The 17,589-nt window shown below is 36.3% G+C and overlaps 1 protein-coding gene across 1 annotated transcript in view; it reads left to right on the forward strand.

Annotated features, from left to right (window-relative positions):
* The window catches only part of EIF3H (eukaryotic translation initiation factor 3 subunit H), an 88,240-nt gene that overhangs the window by 17,212 nt on the left and 53,439 nt on the right, over positions 1 to 17,589 (forward strand). The window contains exon 2 of the mRNA XM_030012245.1: positions 4,486 to 4,642. Within this exon, the coding sequence (XP_029868105.1) occupies positions 4,486 to 4,642 (157 nt within the window). The remainder of the gene's footprint in view (positions 1 to 4,485; positions 4,643 to 17,589) is intronic.

Here is a 17,589-nt window from a genome sequence, read left to right on the forward strand (position 1 = left end):
CGTGATAGTTGAGATCTATCCATTTACAAAAACACATTAATGGTTCTCTCTTCAACTTGTCTGTGCTAGGATTTTAAATAAAAATGCTCATACTGTAATGCTTAAATGTAAAAGTTCATAGTTTGAGTTTTAAGAAGTCATATGGAGAAGGCTCCATATGTGATACGGATGTGTTCAAAGTATATCAGACACTGTTAGTGGTAATAGCTTTCAAGACTCTTTTGCCAAGCCAAATATTGATTGGAGTTTCACTAGTGTTAAATATTGAGAGGATGTGGGTGTTGTGGCACGTTCCCCATCTGATGCCCATGTTGGTTATGGTTGGCTTGAAAACAGCTCCATAACACAGTGTTATTTACACTCCGTCCCCATCCTCTCCCCAGATGCTGGCAGTTGGTGCTACGGGTTGTGCCGACAAAGCTTTCTTGGGTGGGAAAAAATGTTAAGCATTCAAAAAGATTTAAATACTTGATTTAAAACTGTAAATCAGCTTGTTACATCATGTATCCAGTGGGCTAACAGAAGCTCTCTCTTTTTTGATAGTGCATTTGTAAGACACAGCACAGGTACTGGAAATCTGGTTTCAATGTGGTTACTTTCAGCTCTCTGGAACACAATCTCTGGAACACAATCATAAATGAATCTTCAGTGCTTTGATTTGCTGTTGTCTGTCTTTAGAGAAATACAGAAATGTGCATCTTGGTCATATTCATGTCCTTACAGTGGAATCTTCCCAGGACCCCCAAAGGCTTACGATACTTCAGCTGGCAGTTCAAGTTATAGGTATTTCTGTAATGAGATACAAACTTATGAAATTAGCAATTGTGATGTCAGGATGTAGCCAAAGTTAAAATTTGGCATATACTCCTACAGCTAATATATGTATCTTTGAAGTTTTTAATAGTTTCAGAATGGTTCTTTTTTGTAGTATGACTTCATTCTTAATGTTTGAGCAGTGCTTTGAAGATCTGAAGATTAGAAGCACTGCTGAATGGCAGGCTTTTTTTTTTTTTTGTTAATTGAGGATTAATGGCCATTAAAATCTGACAAGTGGCTACTCCAAGTGATTAAATTGCTTTGGTATTTTGGACACTAAATTTACAAGGCTGGGGGACTCTTGAGTTTTATTTAGGAGTTATTTGTATATCATTTTCTAAAGAGTCTTTGCGTACCTGAATGTTTCTCAGGTACTAATTGTATTTACTAAACCAAGCTGCATACTATTATTGACTTGTGTGTTCAGAGGTATCAGAATTTAGAAATCTGATCTTTTTTTTTTTTTTTTTTAAACAGCAAGTCAAATTACTTGATACATTTTCTACTTGAGTACACAGCGTTTCCTGGTTGACCAGCTGCATTGCTTAAATAACAGTAACAGTTGAAATATGGTTTGGTTACTGTTAATTTCACATAGCAGTGGTATAGCAGTGAAGGGTCTAAGGGTATTTAAAAATAATTATAGTTTGTACAAAGAGGCAGTATCTCTTAGTAGATGAATAGGTGGATGGGAATTGTAAGTAGTGTTTGGACAGTGAATCAGCATTGGATGAAAGATGGGTTATACTTGTGTTCATTTAGATTGCCTTTTTTTTTTTTCTGTGTCATTTGGAAAAATTGATTTGTATTTCTCAGTGTGTTGTGTTACTTGCATTATTTATATTAACACTTCTTACATTTATTTTCAGACCAATAAACTATTCTGATTCTGTTCTGATGCTGCATAAACATAACATCTCATGGCATTGTTGTTTGTATAGTGTTCAGCTCATCCTGCTATATCTAGACTGGCAAACAAATGGAAACATTTATAATGTTTGAAACTGGTTTTGTTATCACTAAACAAATAGTTCTACTTTACACTTGATGATCTGGTTTTAGTACTGAAACACAAGTTCCAGTGCAATGTTTGCCTCTTGGTCATATGGTAGTATTTTGACGGAAGGTTTTTCAATCCAAGTTTAAGAGCCTGCTATTCTAAAGACTTGTGTCTTATGTGCTAAATAAAACTCTCCAGAACAAAGAACAAAATGAAAACAAGAATCATGTGTCACTGGATGCATTTCTCAGACTTGTTTATTTATCTTTTTATAAATTATTTCAGTAGCTAATGTGTTTTCCAGTGCAGTCATAAACCTGAACTTCTGCAGCTTGCTAGTGGGTGTGAAATTTAAATTAGTGAGTTCATGACCCTCTCTGCTACCTTTCTCAGACTCTGTTAGAAAACAAGCTTGCAGGTAGGCCTAAATTGGGGTCTGTATCTCCCTGGATAATATCTGCTGTGGTCTTCAGGCTGGAGATTGAAAACTGCAGACTCATGTAATAACTTCATTGTGTATTGGGGTATCTGGTTAGCATTTAAGAGTTTTGAACTCCTAGTTCTATCTCCCTGAAAAATCAGTGATATTCTGTGACAGCCCATGCTCTTTTCATTTGCTGCTGCTTTCTGTGAGCAATTATCATCAGAAATGCTGTGATGAAATTGGCACCGTATCACAAATGCTCCTGCAATGGAATCAGACAGGCAAACAGGATTCACAGTAACAGGGACAGTCAGTATGCATAGAAAACTCAAGAGCAAATGAGCAGAAAAATACCAGAAAAGGTGAAACTTACAAGATTGTCAAGATGGTGAGAGTAGTTATATTTTATAGTAGGCAGAGAGCCTGCTGTGCTGTAATCTGTCCGGTTAGTTATGGATTCCTTGACTGTGGAAAGCAGGGCTTATGGCAAATATATGATAAATCTTAACTTTGCTCTAAATGCAAGTTCAATATTATTTATATGCTGGCTCTTTGGTAGGAGACATTCATCTTCTACATCCAGGTGATCTTGAACAGGTGTTTGCTGTACTGCTTTCAGCACTGTTAAATTCTACTTCACTGCCCGCTGATCTTAATTTCCTTCCCATTTTCCCATGAAATGAGATTTATATAACCGAAGTATCTCTTTGTGCTCTGTAGATCTGTTTTAACAAATTGGATAAAAAGGTACGGATTCAAAGGACTTGAGGGGCAGATGCGAATGTGTATTGGGGTGAAACAGTGTTACCTACCTGTGATTGAGAAGCTTCAATCCTAGTCTATCTAGATGCAAGAGAAAGCACAAGTGAGTGATATTGTGAATAAACAAGGAGCCAGGGGGTGTTAGTCCTGTTTGACACTTATATCCAACTTAGTTGGAAAAAGGTATTTCTTTTCCATTGTCCCCCACCTTCCCCAAAGCAGGCTGTATATGAAGCTCTTGTTTTCCTGTTTTACCCCAAGAGGGCAATGTATTTGTAAAGAATTTCTTTTCTAGTCACCTTTTTCTTCCATTTAAGCTATTTGTGGTGCTTTAATTCATTAGTGGTGTTTTTAAAATTGTGACATAAAGTTCTGCTAAACAACCAAGGAGAAAGCTAGGGATAAATATATGTTCCTGAAGTATAAATGTAAGCTTAACTGCCTTGCCCCCCCCCCCCCCCCCCCCCCCCCCCCCCGCCCCGAATGTTCACTAAATACCAGTGTTTGTACAAAATCTGTTCTTGGCGTGGTTGAGCTGAAATCCATTAGGTTAGCCTGTTTGCCAACAGACATTAAAGTAGTATTGCTTTAATGACAACATAGTCATCAGGCATTTTCTGTTGTATTTTGCTTGGATGGATTAGGGTTTAGTGAAATAAAACCCACTTATGCTGGACAAAGCATAAGTTCTTTCAATTCTGTGTTTGTGGTTAGTGTCTTATCTTGTTCTGGTTCTTGTTGTTAAGCATAAAATTTTACTTAAGTGAAAGCTTTTCTAGCAAATGATTGACTATTTTTGAGTGGTTTTCTTCATACTGTTCCAATTTACAGTATCATCTCTTGAGAACTGTTCATTGTAGAGTTCAGATTTAGGGAAGGAAGTGAGAATTGTATTAAAAATATGATGAGTAATTTGTGCTCTTTTTTTCTTTCTTTTATCATTCCTTATTCTTGAATATCATATGACACATAGTTTACAAAAATATAAATTACATTATCATCTGAAGTAAAACTGCAATGGGGTGTAATTTTGAAGGTTAATGCAACTGAAATTTGATGCATTTTGTGCCTTTTAAAAAATTCCTACCAGTTTCTGCAGTTACTTTCAAGGTGTTTTGATAGTTTCTTGTGCAGTGTTTCCCTCAGGAGGGAGCTTATTGCCCCTGCAAGATAGCTTTTAACAGTTACAGTAACAAGGTAAAGTAAAAAAGATCAATATTTCATTTTAGAAGGATGTTTCAGAAAATTGGTTTAAAACTGCATTTTGACCATTCATTTAATGGTCTTTTTTATTCTCCTGTAATATTAGGATGGCCTCCAGTTCTTCAACCTGTATTAAAATTGCTGGTGTTTAAGCCAGTAGTTCACTTGGTTTGCAGCTCTAATTTATGCAACAGTTCAACAATTTAAAAATCCCAAATATATAGTTTGAGGATTAAAAATACCCATTGTATAACATGGCTTTCTTGTCTTTGTGTTGTAGGTTGTGTTAAAGATCATTAAACATTACCAAGAAGAAGGACAGGGCAATGAAGTGGTCCAGGGAGTGCTGCTGGGTCTTGTGGTGGATGACAGACTTGAAATTACAAATTGCTTCCCTTTCCCTCAGCATACAGAAGATGATGCAGACTTTGATGAAGGTAATGGTTACAGTTTTGCAAAACTTTAAGGAAAAAAAAAAAAAATCCATATGTGCAAAAAAGGATTCCCCCCCCACAGTGAACAGAAGCTTGTATGTGATCAGAGAGTGTTTTTATTTGACTTGAGGTATCAATGAGTTACTTGCAATGCCATCCTGCATATCCAACTGAAATCTTGTCAATGTAAGGAAAATTATAGGGATAAATACTGTATTATATGGACACTCTTATTTTGGAATAAGACTGTCCACACAGGAAGTTACATAAGTTGCCAGTCTGTAGTTCGTATAGACTTTAAAGTTTTTTATGAAAATGGCTGTGTGTGTACATGTGTATGTATATATAAATGCACATTTATGTAGTCAGGCATATAGATTGCCTCTCTGTGGATTTATTTGTATGCGTTAAATACTCTTTGAAAGCCTGAAGAGCAGAGCTTTTTAAGTTTAAGAGGCACTGGTTAACTTGAAATCTGGGTGATATTTTTGCTTTTCCAAGTGAGCTAGAGGTAGCATCAGTGGTTTCTATGTGTCTCGGTGTTTCCTTGCTGGTCCTAGTAATGTTTTGTTATTGCCGCTGTATAAAATTTGTAAAATAAACTCAAAAGGCTTACAATTCTAATCTTGGTTATATATTTCTGTGTGTGTGTATTTAATGATACTAGTAGAAACACTTTGTTAGGGCTTAAAGAGAGACAGTTTAACTTCAAGAGTAACTGAAGAGACAATATAGTCAGAGTAGTTGCGGTTGGAAGCTTGATTCTATCTAATTTTGATAATTCAGTTTCAGCAAGATTACTTAATCTTTAAGTATAAACTGCTTTTTCTTGCTTATAATGAGATTAAATATTATTAAATTAATCTTTTATCTTATTACAAAAGAATGTCGGACCCTGCCTTTAAAACAGAGATGGTTTTTAAGAGTTCTTTGCAACTTGGTAAGGTTTCTTAGCTGTTTGTTGCTTCTGTTGTGGGATTATACAATTTGCTATATTTAAAAAAAAAAAAAAGGCAGCAAAACACAAGGGGATCTTAATTGGCCTACATTAATATGGTGCTTGACTCAAAACTGTATTTTATTAAAGCCTAAAAGATGTTTTAAAGATTCCTTCTCTTCTGGAGTTCTTCAAAGGATTAGAGTAATCTAAATTTTTAATTGGAGCCCATGCTTCAGTTTTTTTTCTGTAGAGAATGGCTGAATTATTTCCAAGTAGCTGATAGGCAAGCAAGGAGTGAAATAAACTTCTTAGTTTCAGAGATGAATTCATCTCACCATATGATGACTACCATGCTGAAGCTGTAAGCCTGTGATCTGGTATGCAAGGTTAAACTGTTCCTGCTTGGGAGAAACTTCATTCCAAGCAAGTGACTCTTGTTACCAGTCTTTCTTTTTCACTTTTTAGCAAGTAGGCAATAATCCTGGCATTAAGCAAGGTGCAAAAGGCAATGCTTGTGGAGCTTCCCTCACCTGGATGCCTTAGCTTGTCAACCTGCTGTTCTTATGCTGCAGGCACAGAAAGAAGAGCAAACTCTAGCCAGAGTGGAAAGTGAACCTATCACAGTGACGCTGATGCATGCCTCTAGCAGTGGTAGGGAATTTGTAGCCAGGTCAGGGAGCTTGCCTGTGCTGAACCCTATAAGCCAACCTCAAGAGCCATTTTGTATTAGTTTTTCATCTTCCCTAGCCTCTACCGTATGGGTCACAGAGAGGTTCTCTCTGTATTCTTCTCAGTGAAATACAGTTAAATAGGCTGAACCATTCAGGAAATGCACAGCACTCATGTTCATTCTGTATTCCCTTTACTGAGGGCCTGTTCAGCCCTTTGACCTATGTGATAGAGGCTAGGAAAGATGAAAACCCAAACAAAATGGCTGTTGAGGTTGCCAGTTTGAATGTTAGGTACCTTTTCAGGCTCTATATAGCGTTGTCTTCTGTCTTGCCAATGTGAAAAACAATAATGTTTTATAAATACTCCTTGTTTGTTTTCCCTGGAGCTGTTTCCTTACGCAAGCATCCTGCCAGATTTTCAAAAGATTCTTTTTTCTTCTAGATACAGATACTCAGCAGAGAAGCCTCTTGTTATATGCCAGAACCTTAAAATCCAGGATGCTAAAACCCAAACCAAACAGGGCACCTCCTTCTGCCCAAGACTTGTATGTTACATCAGTATCATAACTGGCTTTATTTATTTGCACAAATTCAGGCCCAGAGATACGGAAGGAAAGTATAAGGGTCTTAGAACTTCAGTGCCTCCATCACCCGGAATGATAGTCAGTGTTGTTCTCTTTGGTCAGAATAACATTGTGTTGTCTTTTTCTTCTTCCTTAGTGTTTGGTGCGTTTTTTTGTTTTGTTTTGTTCCCCCCCTCCCCAGTGTAAGATTTGGGAATAGGAATAATCCTATTGAGATTCCAAGTTTCTGGGCTTGCAGAAAGCATTTCTTAGGGGACTTTGGTCATAGTTGGTGTTACGTTAATGCAGGTACTGTTGCACTGGCTGAGGGACCACACTACCCCAGCTGCCCTTCTCCTGAGAGGAGGAAACAGGGAGCAACCATGATGTGGTTATCTGTTCACAAACTCCTAATGTGCTATGCTGAGAATTGAATGAATGCACCCAAAAAATAATTTCTTCTATATCATTTTGCAGGAGCTCTAGGAACAAGTCACCTGAAAAATACTCATTTGCCGTGTGGTGTTGAGGTGATCGTTGTTAAAAGAATTGAGCTTATGTACAGGAGGGTGATATTTGAGCAAACAAACTGTTGGATAATTGGCAAGACACATTTAAGCTAATGTTTTCCTCTTTTAAACTGAGCAAATCTAATATAAAATACATTTTTGAGGGTGCTAAGAAAATATCCTTAATTTGAACTTGAAATAGGTATGCATGACATTTTAAGAATCAGTTTGATAAAGATGCATTTCTAACTTTTTAGCAACAGCAACCATTTCTTCAGATATGCTTAGATATGCTTTTGTTATGGTGCCATTTTGTCTCTTGCTGGTAATGCCTGAGATAATACTAAGTTTTGACTATTTGATGCAACAGAATTCCTTCAAAAATGAAATTTTTGATTTAAAAAAGAAAACAACCATGCCCAAACTTGTTCTTCTAGGGCAAGAACTTTTTTTAGTGCAGTTTGAATTGGATTATTTCTAGAAATTAGAGAAAACAGGAGAGGTTTTTTTAGCTTTCAGTAATTGTTGTTACAAATCTGGGAGGACTGTCTACCATTTATGAATCCACAGTTGTTTTTCATCTTAGAAAGTTTCTCCTGCAGTGTCATCTTCCTATGATTCTTTTTACAAAGTGTAATTTTTTTTAAGATTTTCCTATCAGGGAAGTCTTAAACACTTAGGTTGGCCTGCTGCAGCACAAGATTTTTGGAGGAGGTGGGAGGGTTCAACCCAGCTCTCTGTGTTAGAAATCTGTAGGTGAAGTTTAGTTGATGATATGTAAGCTAATGGAGGAAAATTGCAGGACGGGTATGTTGTTGTGTCTTCAGCAAAAGATGCTTCAACCCGAATGTTTGATATTTTGGGGCTGCACTCTGTAGTTTTGGTCAGGCATTTACTTTTCAGATAACTGTTTCCTTATTACTCGTACACTTAAATCCTGGTAGGTATTGAATTTATTTCTCAAAACACAGATCTTTAAGGGGATACTTTTCAGTTATGTACATGTACAACCCCTAATCCTGTGCCTCCTCCCCCCCCCCCCCCCCCCCCCCCCCCCCCATCCCGTGGATTCAACTGTTGTTTAGGGAAAATCAGATTTCTATTCTGAGGATTTTTGGCTTGGGCACTTCTGTGAAATGATGCAGTCAGTACCTTAGCTTGTCTTTTTCTGAGAATTACTTTCACTTCAGGGCACTTCTAAACTTTTGTCTGAGCATAGTTTTGCTTTCTTTCAGCTAAGGTTTACAAAAAAGGTGTAATGCATGAGGTGTATTTTCTTCCTAAGAAATAAATGTATTATTCTTGACTATAAATTGTGTCTCTAAGCGACATGTTAAGTTCAATCCTTTGCACTTCATTGTTTTTATCTTCAGTGCTAGTCGTTGAGTAGCTCTTCTCCCTATTTAAAGGAAATTTATATTCCTTTCATGGAAAGCAACAGTTAGAAATGTAGTATACGTCTTGTAATTCATTATAGATCTTGTGAGACATTATTTTGATAAGGTATTTTGAAACAGATTTTATTTCAACCTGATAGATTTTAGTACCTTACTACAAAGCTGAGATAATAAATTAAGTGCTGTGGTAATTATGCCAATAGAAACTTCAAGACAGTTATATGATTATACATAAAAATAAGTTCTACAAGGTTGTAACTTTTTCTTCTTTTATAACTATGCAGAGTTTTCATTAGATTCCCTCTGAAATGCTACTGATGAAAAGGTGATGCTGCCTTCTCCCCTCCCCCACCCCCAAAGTGATTTTTACTTTCTTACCTGAGAAGGTTAATTTTATTTTTCAGTTTTCAGGTTAGAAGTATCTAGATGATTAAAGATGCTAGTACCTGTATTTTTCTGTGCTGTAGGTTGTATATAGTTGTATCATCAGTTAGTAACAACTAGAAATAACATAACGTAACATTTCCATGAAAACACTTACCATTTTCTTTGTTTGTGGCTTCTATTTAGTGTCAAATGAATGCAGTTGCATATGGAGAAATGTGTCATGGCTCTTATATAGTACTTTTTCAGGGTTTTAATTGGCTAGGGGTAGCAGCAGTTCATACCGCTGAGCCTTACCTCCAGTGTTGCCAGTACAGTGACCTGCGATATGTGATCCTTGCAGAAGCAGAGGGCTTCAGGTAGCTAAAAGGAACATGCTTAGAAAAGTTAATTTAAGATAAAGCAATGAACTGAATGCGTGCTGTTGAACTGTTGCCTACTGCAGTGAGAATGCAGTGAGTGTTGGCTGCGTTAAGGCCCCTCCTGTTTTATTGGAGGACTTGTTCTTGAGGTTGCATTTCTTGAAGTGAAGCCTGTGGTTTGCTACACCGGTTTGACATTATAGGGGCTTCAAGACCGAAGTCACATGAGCTCTTACGCTTTCCAGCATACTGTGTCTCAGTGCATAGGTGTGATGGTGTTTGGTGGACTGTTTTGCCTTTTTAAAAAGCATCTTAATAAAAAAGGCTACTGTCTTCTAGAGTTTTGTATTTTTTCTTTTATGAAGTTAATAGTGTAGCTCCACAGCCTTGTGAGTACAACCGGAGAGGTAGTATGAACCCCTAAGGTGCTTGAAAGTCCTGTATGGTCAAACCAGAATCTCCCAGACAGTATGTATATACCTATAGGTACCTAATAGACTCTGTGAAGATTGATTTCTTTTGCTAGTATTGCTGTAGAAGTCCTGATGTCATTAAATCACAGCCCTCTAGCTGTGTTGATCCATCTGCTTCCTCTAAAGGCTTCTGTCAAGGCTAAATTTTGTCAGTTTTTCTTGTGAAAGCAACTTCCAGTTATTCCCATTTTAAATCTGCTAGTATTGTAACTCGAAGGTTTGTCATTGTAGCCATATCTCTTATTTCTCTTACATTGTTGCAGGACAGAACTTGAGCATGCTGTAACTGTGCTCTGAACAGGCAGGCGGAATTTTAGCTGACAATTTTTTTTCTGGTTTTTTTTTGTGTTTAGGTTTATTCTCTTTAGGTATAACAGTTGGCAAAAAGAGAAGTTCTTGTATTGTCTTTTACTGTAAGAAAATGGAATGTTTATGAAATGAAGACATACAGTTATATGAAATTTAAGTTTTTATTTCACTAAGCACAGGAACAGATGACCCAAAAGCTCCTAAATTACAGCCTTGGTTCTGGCTCCAGTTGTAGAGCGTTTATCTGAATTCCTCAACCGTGTTTTTTGTAAGTTCCTATAGTAATTTAGGAAGAAAGCTATACTATGTAAATGTTGACTTTTCAATTACTAAGTGCTGGCAAAAGCCCATCAGGTTTGTGCATGCATTTATGAAGTTTCACTTTGTGCTCTATGTAAAAAGGTTATTGAAGTTTAAGTTGGATTTTTTTCTTTATCATTTGGGTGTAAAGAACTCATGAAATAGTCTGTAGACTTGGTAAGGATTAATTTATATAAGGAATTCAGATGATTATGACAGAGGGTGGATGGTCAGTTGTTGAACATGCAAAACAGTCTCATCTAGTCTTCCATATTGTGGATTTTTTTTGTGGGTTGCCAGAACTGATACTGGATTATACTGATTGACAGAGAGGTTGGTTATTAGGTGTGCTTAATTGCCATGTAATAAGATGTATCATATAATCAAGGTTCTTTAATAAAGCTGCTAATCACACCTAAGTTATTTTATACTTTACCTGTCACTAAGTGCGAGTTCTTGATTTGTTTCCTAAAAGGAAACTAATATTGACACTCTTCGCGTAATTGTAATGTTTCAGTGGAGTAGCAGGCATGCAGCATGTTAAACGTTTTGCATAAGTTTTTATGCTGTGCCAACTTATCTCTACTGGAGGCTTTTGTCTTTATTGGGCAAAGAAGAAGAAATTCAGCTAAGAGGCTACTTTTCAGGACACAGTCTAAAGTGCCCTGTACGTGTGGATACGTGGACTTGTCTGCATCAGCTAAAGCAACGTACCCCAGAGTGTGTTTTTGTAACGAGTCCTAAGAAAAAGTGCTTTATAATTACCGTAAGTACAGCGGAGGAACGTGAAGAGTACGCGTACGTGTCCTCGCCTGGATTTGGAAGCTCCCTTCAATGGGGCTGTGGACTGAGAGCAGCGTGGGAGCCGGCAGTCCCGGCGGAGCCCCCGTTAGAGGGCACTCCTGCCCAGCACACCAGCCTCCGGGCTGGGCTGCTTTCGGAGCCAGGAAACCTGGGGCTTGCAGGCAGAAGAGGGATAAAAATTGCTTTCATCTCATAAGGTTCATATAATCTTTTACACAAATGAATTCCGAAAATACGTTGCGAAGTGCATGGAATTAAATGCAGCTCTACTGACTCAATGTTTTTTCGTTTCTTAATCCAGCCTAAATGTGCTGCGAGTTCTAAGGAGCTATATAGATGGGTAGAATTTGATTCAGAGGCTTTTGTGTGTGTGCATGTATCCTAAAAGCAGAACGGGAGCTTTCTTGTTTTGCAGGTTCTCTTCTTCACTTCCTAATTCTACCACGTGTAACAAAGAGGAGATAGCACTTGTGATGGATCTTTTTTAGCTTATTTAAGTAGGTTTATACTGCTGGACTGTGTAGACTTAAAAACTGCACATAAACTTTTCCTTTTCTGATAGTATTGCCTGAAATGCTTTGTTTATTGCTTTTTTTTTTTATTACTGTAGAGGCAATGCTTTAAAGTGGTAGGTAAATCCTTTTGTTCAACATCTAATTTTGAATCAAAAAAGAGAAATAATTTTGCTCTGTAAAGCACCAGGCATATTAAAGTTTTATTTAAATCCAGTTCCATTAAGATTTTGCTGCAAAAGAATTTACTGTAATTTGCTTTTAAATGCAGAAACACTTACTATCTTGTATCTTTTTTTTAAGAAAACATATTTAATGGCATTTTTCCTTGAGTAATTTTAAACATAAAAACATTGTGTCTGCCTAGATTCTGAAAAATTCAGTCATAGTTTGTTTGGTTTTTTGTTTTTTTTAAATGATCCATGATTGCAATGGATATTAACATATCTAATAAACTTTCATGCTGAACTTAACTGAAAGTTATGCTTAAGAATAATCATTTAGCAATCCTAAAAATGAAGTCAGAGAAGTGTCTGTTTTAAGTGATAGGTAGTTTGCTGTATGTAACTATCTTTTAGCAGCATTAGAATGAGCTGGAAGACTGTATCGAGCTCAGTTTTGCATTCAACCATTTTACTATACGCAAGTTTTGAACTTGTAGCCAGGAGATTTTTACTTCATGGTTTGTGTTCTACCTTAACTGTATTCTTTATTTATAATCATGGTATACAATCATTTAGTTTGCTATATGGATATTTCATGTAGTTCTGTAACACTTGCAGAAACTCATTCATTTTTATGTAATCAGCAATATGAAAGCCCAATTCCTTTTTTTATTTTCTGCAATTTAGGTAAAATATTACAAGTGAGCTATTCTGAATTTGATTTTTCTTTCTAATGTGATCAGCTCAACTCTGACTAAAGACAGTAAAGTGCACAGAAGAGGATAACCAATTAAATAATAAAAGAATATTCAGGTGTTTAATATCTGTTCTTTGATTTCAGGCATCAATCTGTGAATTTGATGCCTGTATTATAGTTTGTGATAGTGATGTGAAAACATTAAGCCTTATGCTTACTGTTTATTAGGGGAGAGAAAATGCACAGGTTATTTATCCTGAGTACCCAAAAGTTTTTTAAAACAATTTTTGATGAGTTACAAAAAATCTGAAGGTTATTTGATTTTTACAGATTCATTTAATATATTACTTGTTCAGTTTTGGGAACATGCAAGAACTCTGAAATATGAAAATATTTTATATTCCCCCACACTTGAAATCACACAGATGCAAATGACCTCATGTTTATATTTTATCATTAACTTCTGGAAATATTATGGTAAACAATATCTAATGTGCTAGTTCCTATTAAAAGCAGAGTCTCCCAAGTAATTCTTTTAGCTGCTCTACTACAGATTAGTTTCTGAAACGATATTGCTGTGAACATATGGCAAAGATGAAATGTGCTGTTTGTTGTTGGTTGCCCCCCCCCCCCCCCCCTCCGGGATGTACTCTATCATTTACTGAGCATTTAAATTTTGCAGTACCACAATTCAGGAGTAAAGCCTGGATATAACCATTAGTATTTTAAGGAAAGAGAGTTTTTTCAGGCAATTGCTAGAACATATAGTAGACATCCTGGTAGATCCTGTATTCATCTTACCCAGCTGAGGTAGGTGTCTTCTTGGGTGCCTACAGGTTAGAAAAGTAGAAGCTTTAGGCTACCTCTGTGTTTGGAGGAAGTAGAGCTTCATCCAGAAGGAAGCCCAGGCTGTGTAAAGACAGTGTTGTCATTTCTGGTAAAAAACTTTCTACTTCTTTATCCTTGATTATGAGTCTTCAGTCTTAGACAACATGCTACAGGAGTGGACATTTCCATTGGGCTGCCTGGATCAATCACTCTGTGCTTTTTGTGTGTGTTCTTTTGGTCTGTAGCGTGTCCTTTCTTTAGAGACTGATTGCTTGTGGTCCCTGTGTTTCCCTCGTAGCTTTGGACAGATATTTTGACTCTATGCTCGTTTGTTCTTTTGGTAACACTTCTAGTGTGACTGGACCAAGAGGAAGAGAGTGCTCTTTTAACACCTTCTTATTACCTCTTTCCATTCCCCCTCCTTTCCTTTTTTGCTAATGCAAGTATTTAGCCATTTCCTTCCCCGAAGAATGCTGCAATAAACTTGAGGGAGCTGAAGAAAAGCACGGCAAAATGAACAAAGCCCATGTGCTAATATTTTTTTCTGAGAACCAAAATGAAGGAAATGCCTATAGTTCTATTGAACAACAATTCAAACCAATACATCTGGGTGAAAAGTAATAGAAACTGATTGAAATAAGTAGTAGTAGTAAATTAAGAAAAAAATTTTTGGTTCTTGTTTCTTGTTCCATAATGTTTTATGGATTTCTCAAATGCATAATCTGGAAAAATTATGTAGCATTATTCTCTTCTAGAAGAAAATTATACATATTGAAGGTATAAAACACATTAAACCCAAGTCGCACCTTTTTTTGTTTATAGCGTTCATATTTATTTTATTGATGGATAGACAGAGATGTGTTACTGGCCCAAGGTTCAGTACTGAATATCGAATTGAATACTTGAGGAAGGGACTTGAAATCCATTTTGCTAACAGGACACCTACTGCAGCAGTGGAGTTCAAGGGATAAGAAATAGATTCACAAAGCCTTTGATTGAAAAGAGAAAAATCCTTAGTAGAGTTTAAGTTTAGATCTATATTTTAGCATTACTTGTCTATGATTAATGTATGTTGTTAAATCCAGTGGTGCAGTCAAAAATATATGGAGAAACTGAGAAAGCTCAAAGTGAGCAAATGTTGCATTTAACTGTAGACTGGTAAGCCAGTGTATAGAATCTTAACAGCAAAATTTAAGGCAATAAAAACTTCGTTAAAGCTCTACTGAAGATGAGCAGGGTGTGCATAGCTGCATATGTAATAGTGTTTAGTAGCTTAAATTTATGTAACTCCTTATCAATTGTATCTACAAAATGTATTTATCGCAGATAAGGTTGTTCTCACCCATCTAACTTCAAGACATTTACTATATTTTGGTTTGTGGTGCGTTGGTCGAGAAGTTGCTGTAGTATGCAGCTTGTCTTTTGTTTCAGTGTTTGCTGAATACACAGTTTGATTTCTTTTATTGGATTACATGCTTCAGTTCAGCGTAAATTCATGCAGTAGAAAAATACACATTAAAATAGATTGTTTACTCTTCAGTAAAATACTCGTACGTTTTTGTAGGTTTAGTGTGATAAATCCTCGATGCACATATTTATAGCCAACATGCAGCATTGTGGAGTTTTAGTCAATAATAGAAATGGAAAGATTTCTTAAAACTTTTTTAGAAAACAAGACAGGCATGTTCTTTGTGCGATATATTTAGGTCATAAGGGACATCTGCTAAGGATAATTTTTTAACACTTGCTAACAACCCTAATATAATATGGCCTATTCATCAGTCATATTGTTCCTGACTTGGCTAGTGTGGATTTTAGTGATTCCCGATGTGCATTCAGACTCTCTTAATTGCTAGTTTCTTGCTGTTCTATCTTATTGTTTTGTAGGACAATGCATAAGCGGGCACAGAATAATCAAAATGGTTTCCCTGGCCATATTAGGCACCTAACAGAGATATATTTGCTGTGCAATGTATGCATGTTTTTGCAAGTGGAAGTCTCATTGAAACAAAATAAAATAAATCTTAACGGGGAAGTAATTTGACAAGATTTGACTGTGCTATTCAATATGTGTGTGAATATATATATATATTAAAATATATTTATATTTATACATGTGTATATATATATTTATATATAAGTAAAAACCTAATCCATGCAATATATCTTGGAGCTTTTACAGCGTGCATTTATGCAGCGAGAAATTAGAGGGGTAAGTTAGGGAGGCACTATAGACACTGAACACCAGTATTTTAGAGTTCTCGATAAACTCTTAAATTGTGCCAGTTTTGTGCCTTTGGTTGAGAAAGAAAAGCTGGTTCAGAGATACTTGCAGTATAACCGAGATCTAATCTTTTACGTTCTCATGAGCTCAGAATTTCACTTAGCTGTAAGGCATTTGACTCCTGAAGAGGTGCATGTAATGTTCCTCAAACTAGCACATGCAAGGCAGATAGTAAGGTGGTCAACACTAGGCTTCATTGTTTGAGGGGAGAGCGGTTGTGGTGGGGTTTAAGTTTTGATATTAGTGAAACAGGAAAACCGATCAGCTGAAGTTTGGCAAAATTACTGAAAGGGGTATTTGCAATTTGACTTTCACATGTAGATGGAAATAGATTTTTTTTTCTTTCTTTCTTTTCCCCGCAGCATGTTCTTTTTTGGTTTTTTTTTTTTTTTGGTTCTTTTTTTCTTTTTAGCAGTTTGTATTGCTCCATACTGTGTTCTTACCTACCGATAGAGTGATAGCTGTTTAATGCTTTAGGATAATCGTTGTAATCATTGTTCTGTCTTAATCCAGTTTGTGCAACTCTGAACTGTTTGTGATAGTGAAAGAAAAAAAAGTAGAAATTGTAGCTTTTGCTGAAGCTTTCTTTTTAGCTTACTCTAGGTGTTGAATCTTGTTTAAACCTAAATTTTATTGCTCTGATCAATTTTGGGAGGAAACAAAAGGACTTTATTTGCTGGATTTGTTACTCTCATTTTTACTCAGTTGTCTTAACCAAGCACAATAGCTCATCTTTGAAATACTGTGTAGCTGCAAAACATGAAAATAGGTTTGTTTTGTTTTTTTCTAATTCTTTAAGTGATTTTTAGTTCTGCTCTAACAAAGCGTGTTTAGGAAAACAGGTTTGGGTTGTTAAAGCAATACCAGTGATTGGGAATAAATCAGCTTGTGGCTGTTCAGTCAGTTGTTGAGTACAGTTGAAAGACCATAGTCCGCGGAAACGATTTCATTCAGAGTTTAAATCTGTAGCTGTATGGCTTAATTGAAGTGTTTTATCAGACTTGATATTTGTTCACATTAAATAGTTGAAAATTTGATTCATTTATGCACTGTTGATTAAAACAGTGGCAAAAGCTTTATTTAAACTGCTTTACTTAAAGTATGCTTTATCAAATGTATAGTTTAAGCATAGAGCTGCTGATTTTCTGTGGCTGCAGCCTGGGAGAAAGGAATGAGGGAAGAATAACATTTGAGAAGGGAATTGAAGACGCTGTTGTAAGGATGCAGTTTGGACACTGGGTGCCACTCCTGGTACACACTGAGGCTGGAAAGCCTTTCTCACACAGTAGAGCAACAAGCACTCTTAAAAATGGAGGTCTTTGTTACTCAGGGAATTCTGAAGGTCTTCATCCCCTGAGCCTACTGGTTCTTGTAGTTGAAAAATATATTCCTGAGTCCCACAAGGAATAACTAAAGCTACAAGGGCAGGATTTTTTTATTATTATTTTAATTCTACTGAGGATGATTCCCTAGACTTGATATGTTTCTCTCTAGATATGTAGTTCATCATATATATGACAGACAAGGTCACAGCACCAAGTATTCAGGAACTAGACCAAACATGGCAGTTCTCCTCAGGAATAGGAAGAATAATTTCAAAAAAAAAAAAAAAAAAGGAATGAAATGTCTCCTTGGAAGTTTGGTTTGGGTGTGGGGTTTGGCTTTTTGTTTTTTCTTTTGTCTTTTGGTCATGTGCTTGTTCGAGTAGTACAGTGTCAAAAATCATTGAGTCGTGTGTTACTGATGGAAGACT

The sequence above is a fragment of the Aquila chrysaetos genome, chromosome 4 (assembly GCF_900496995.4).
Source record: "Aquila chrysaetos chrysaetos chromosome 4, bAquChr1.4, whole genome shotgun sequence".
NCBI lineage: Eukaryota > Metazoa > Chordata > Aves > Accipitriformes > Accipitridae > Aquila > Aquila chrysaetos.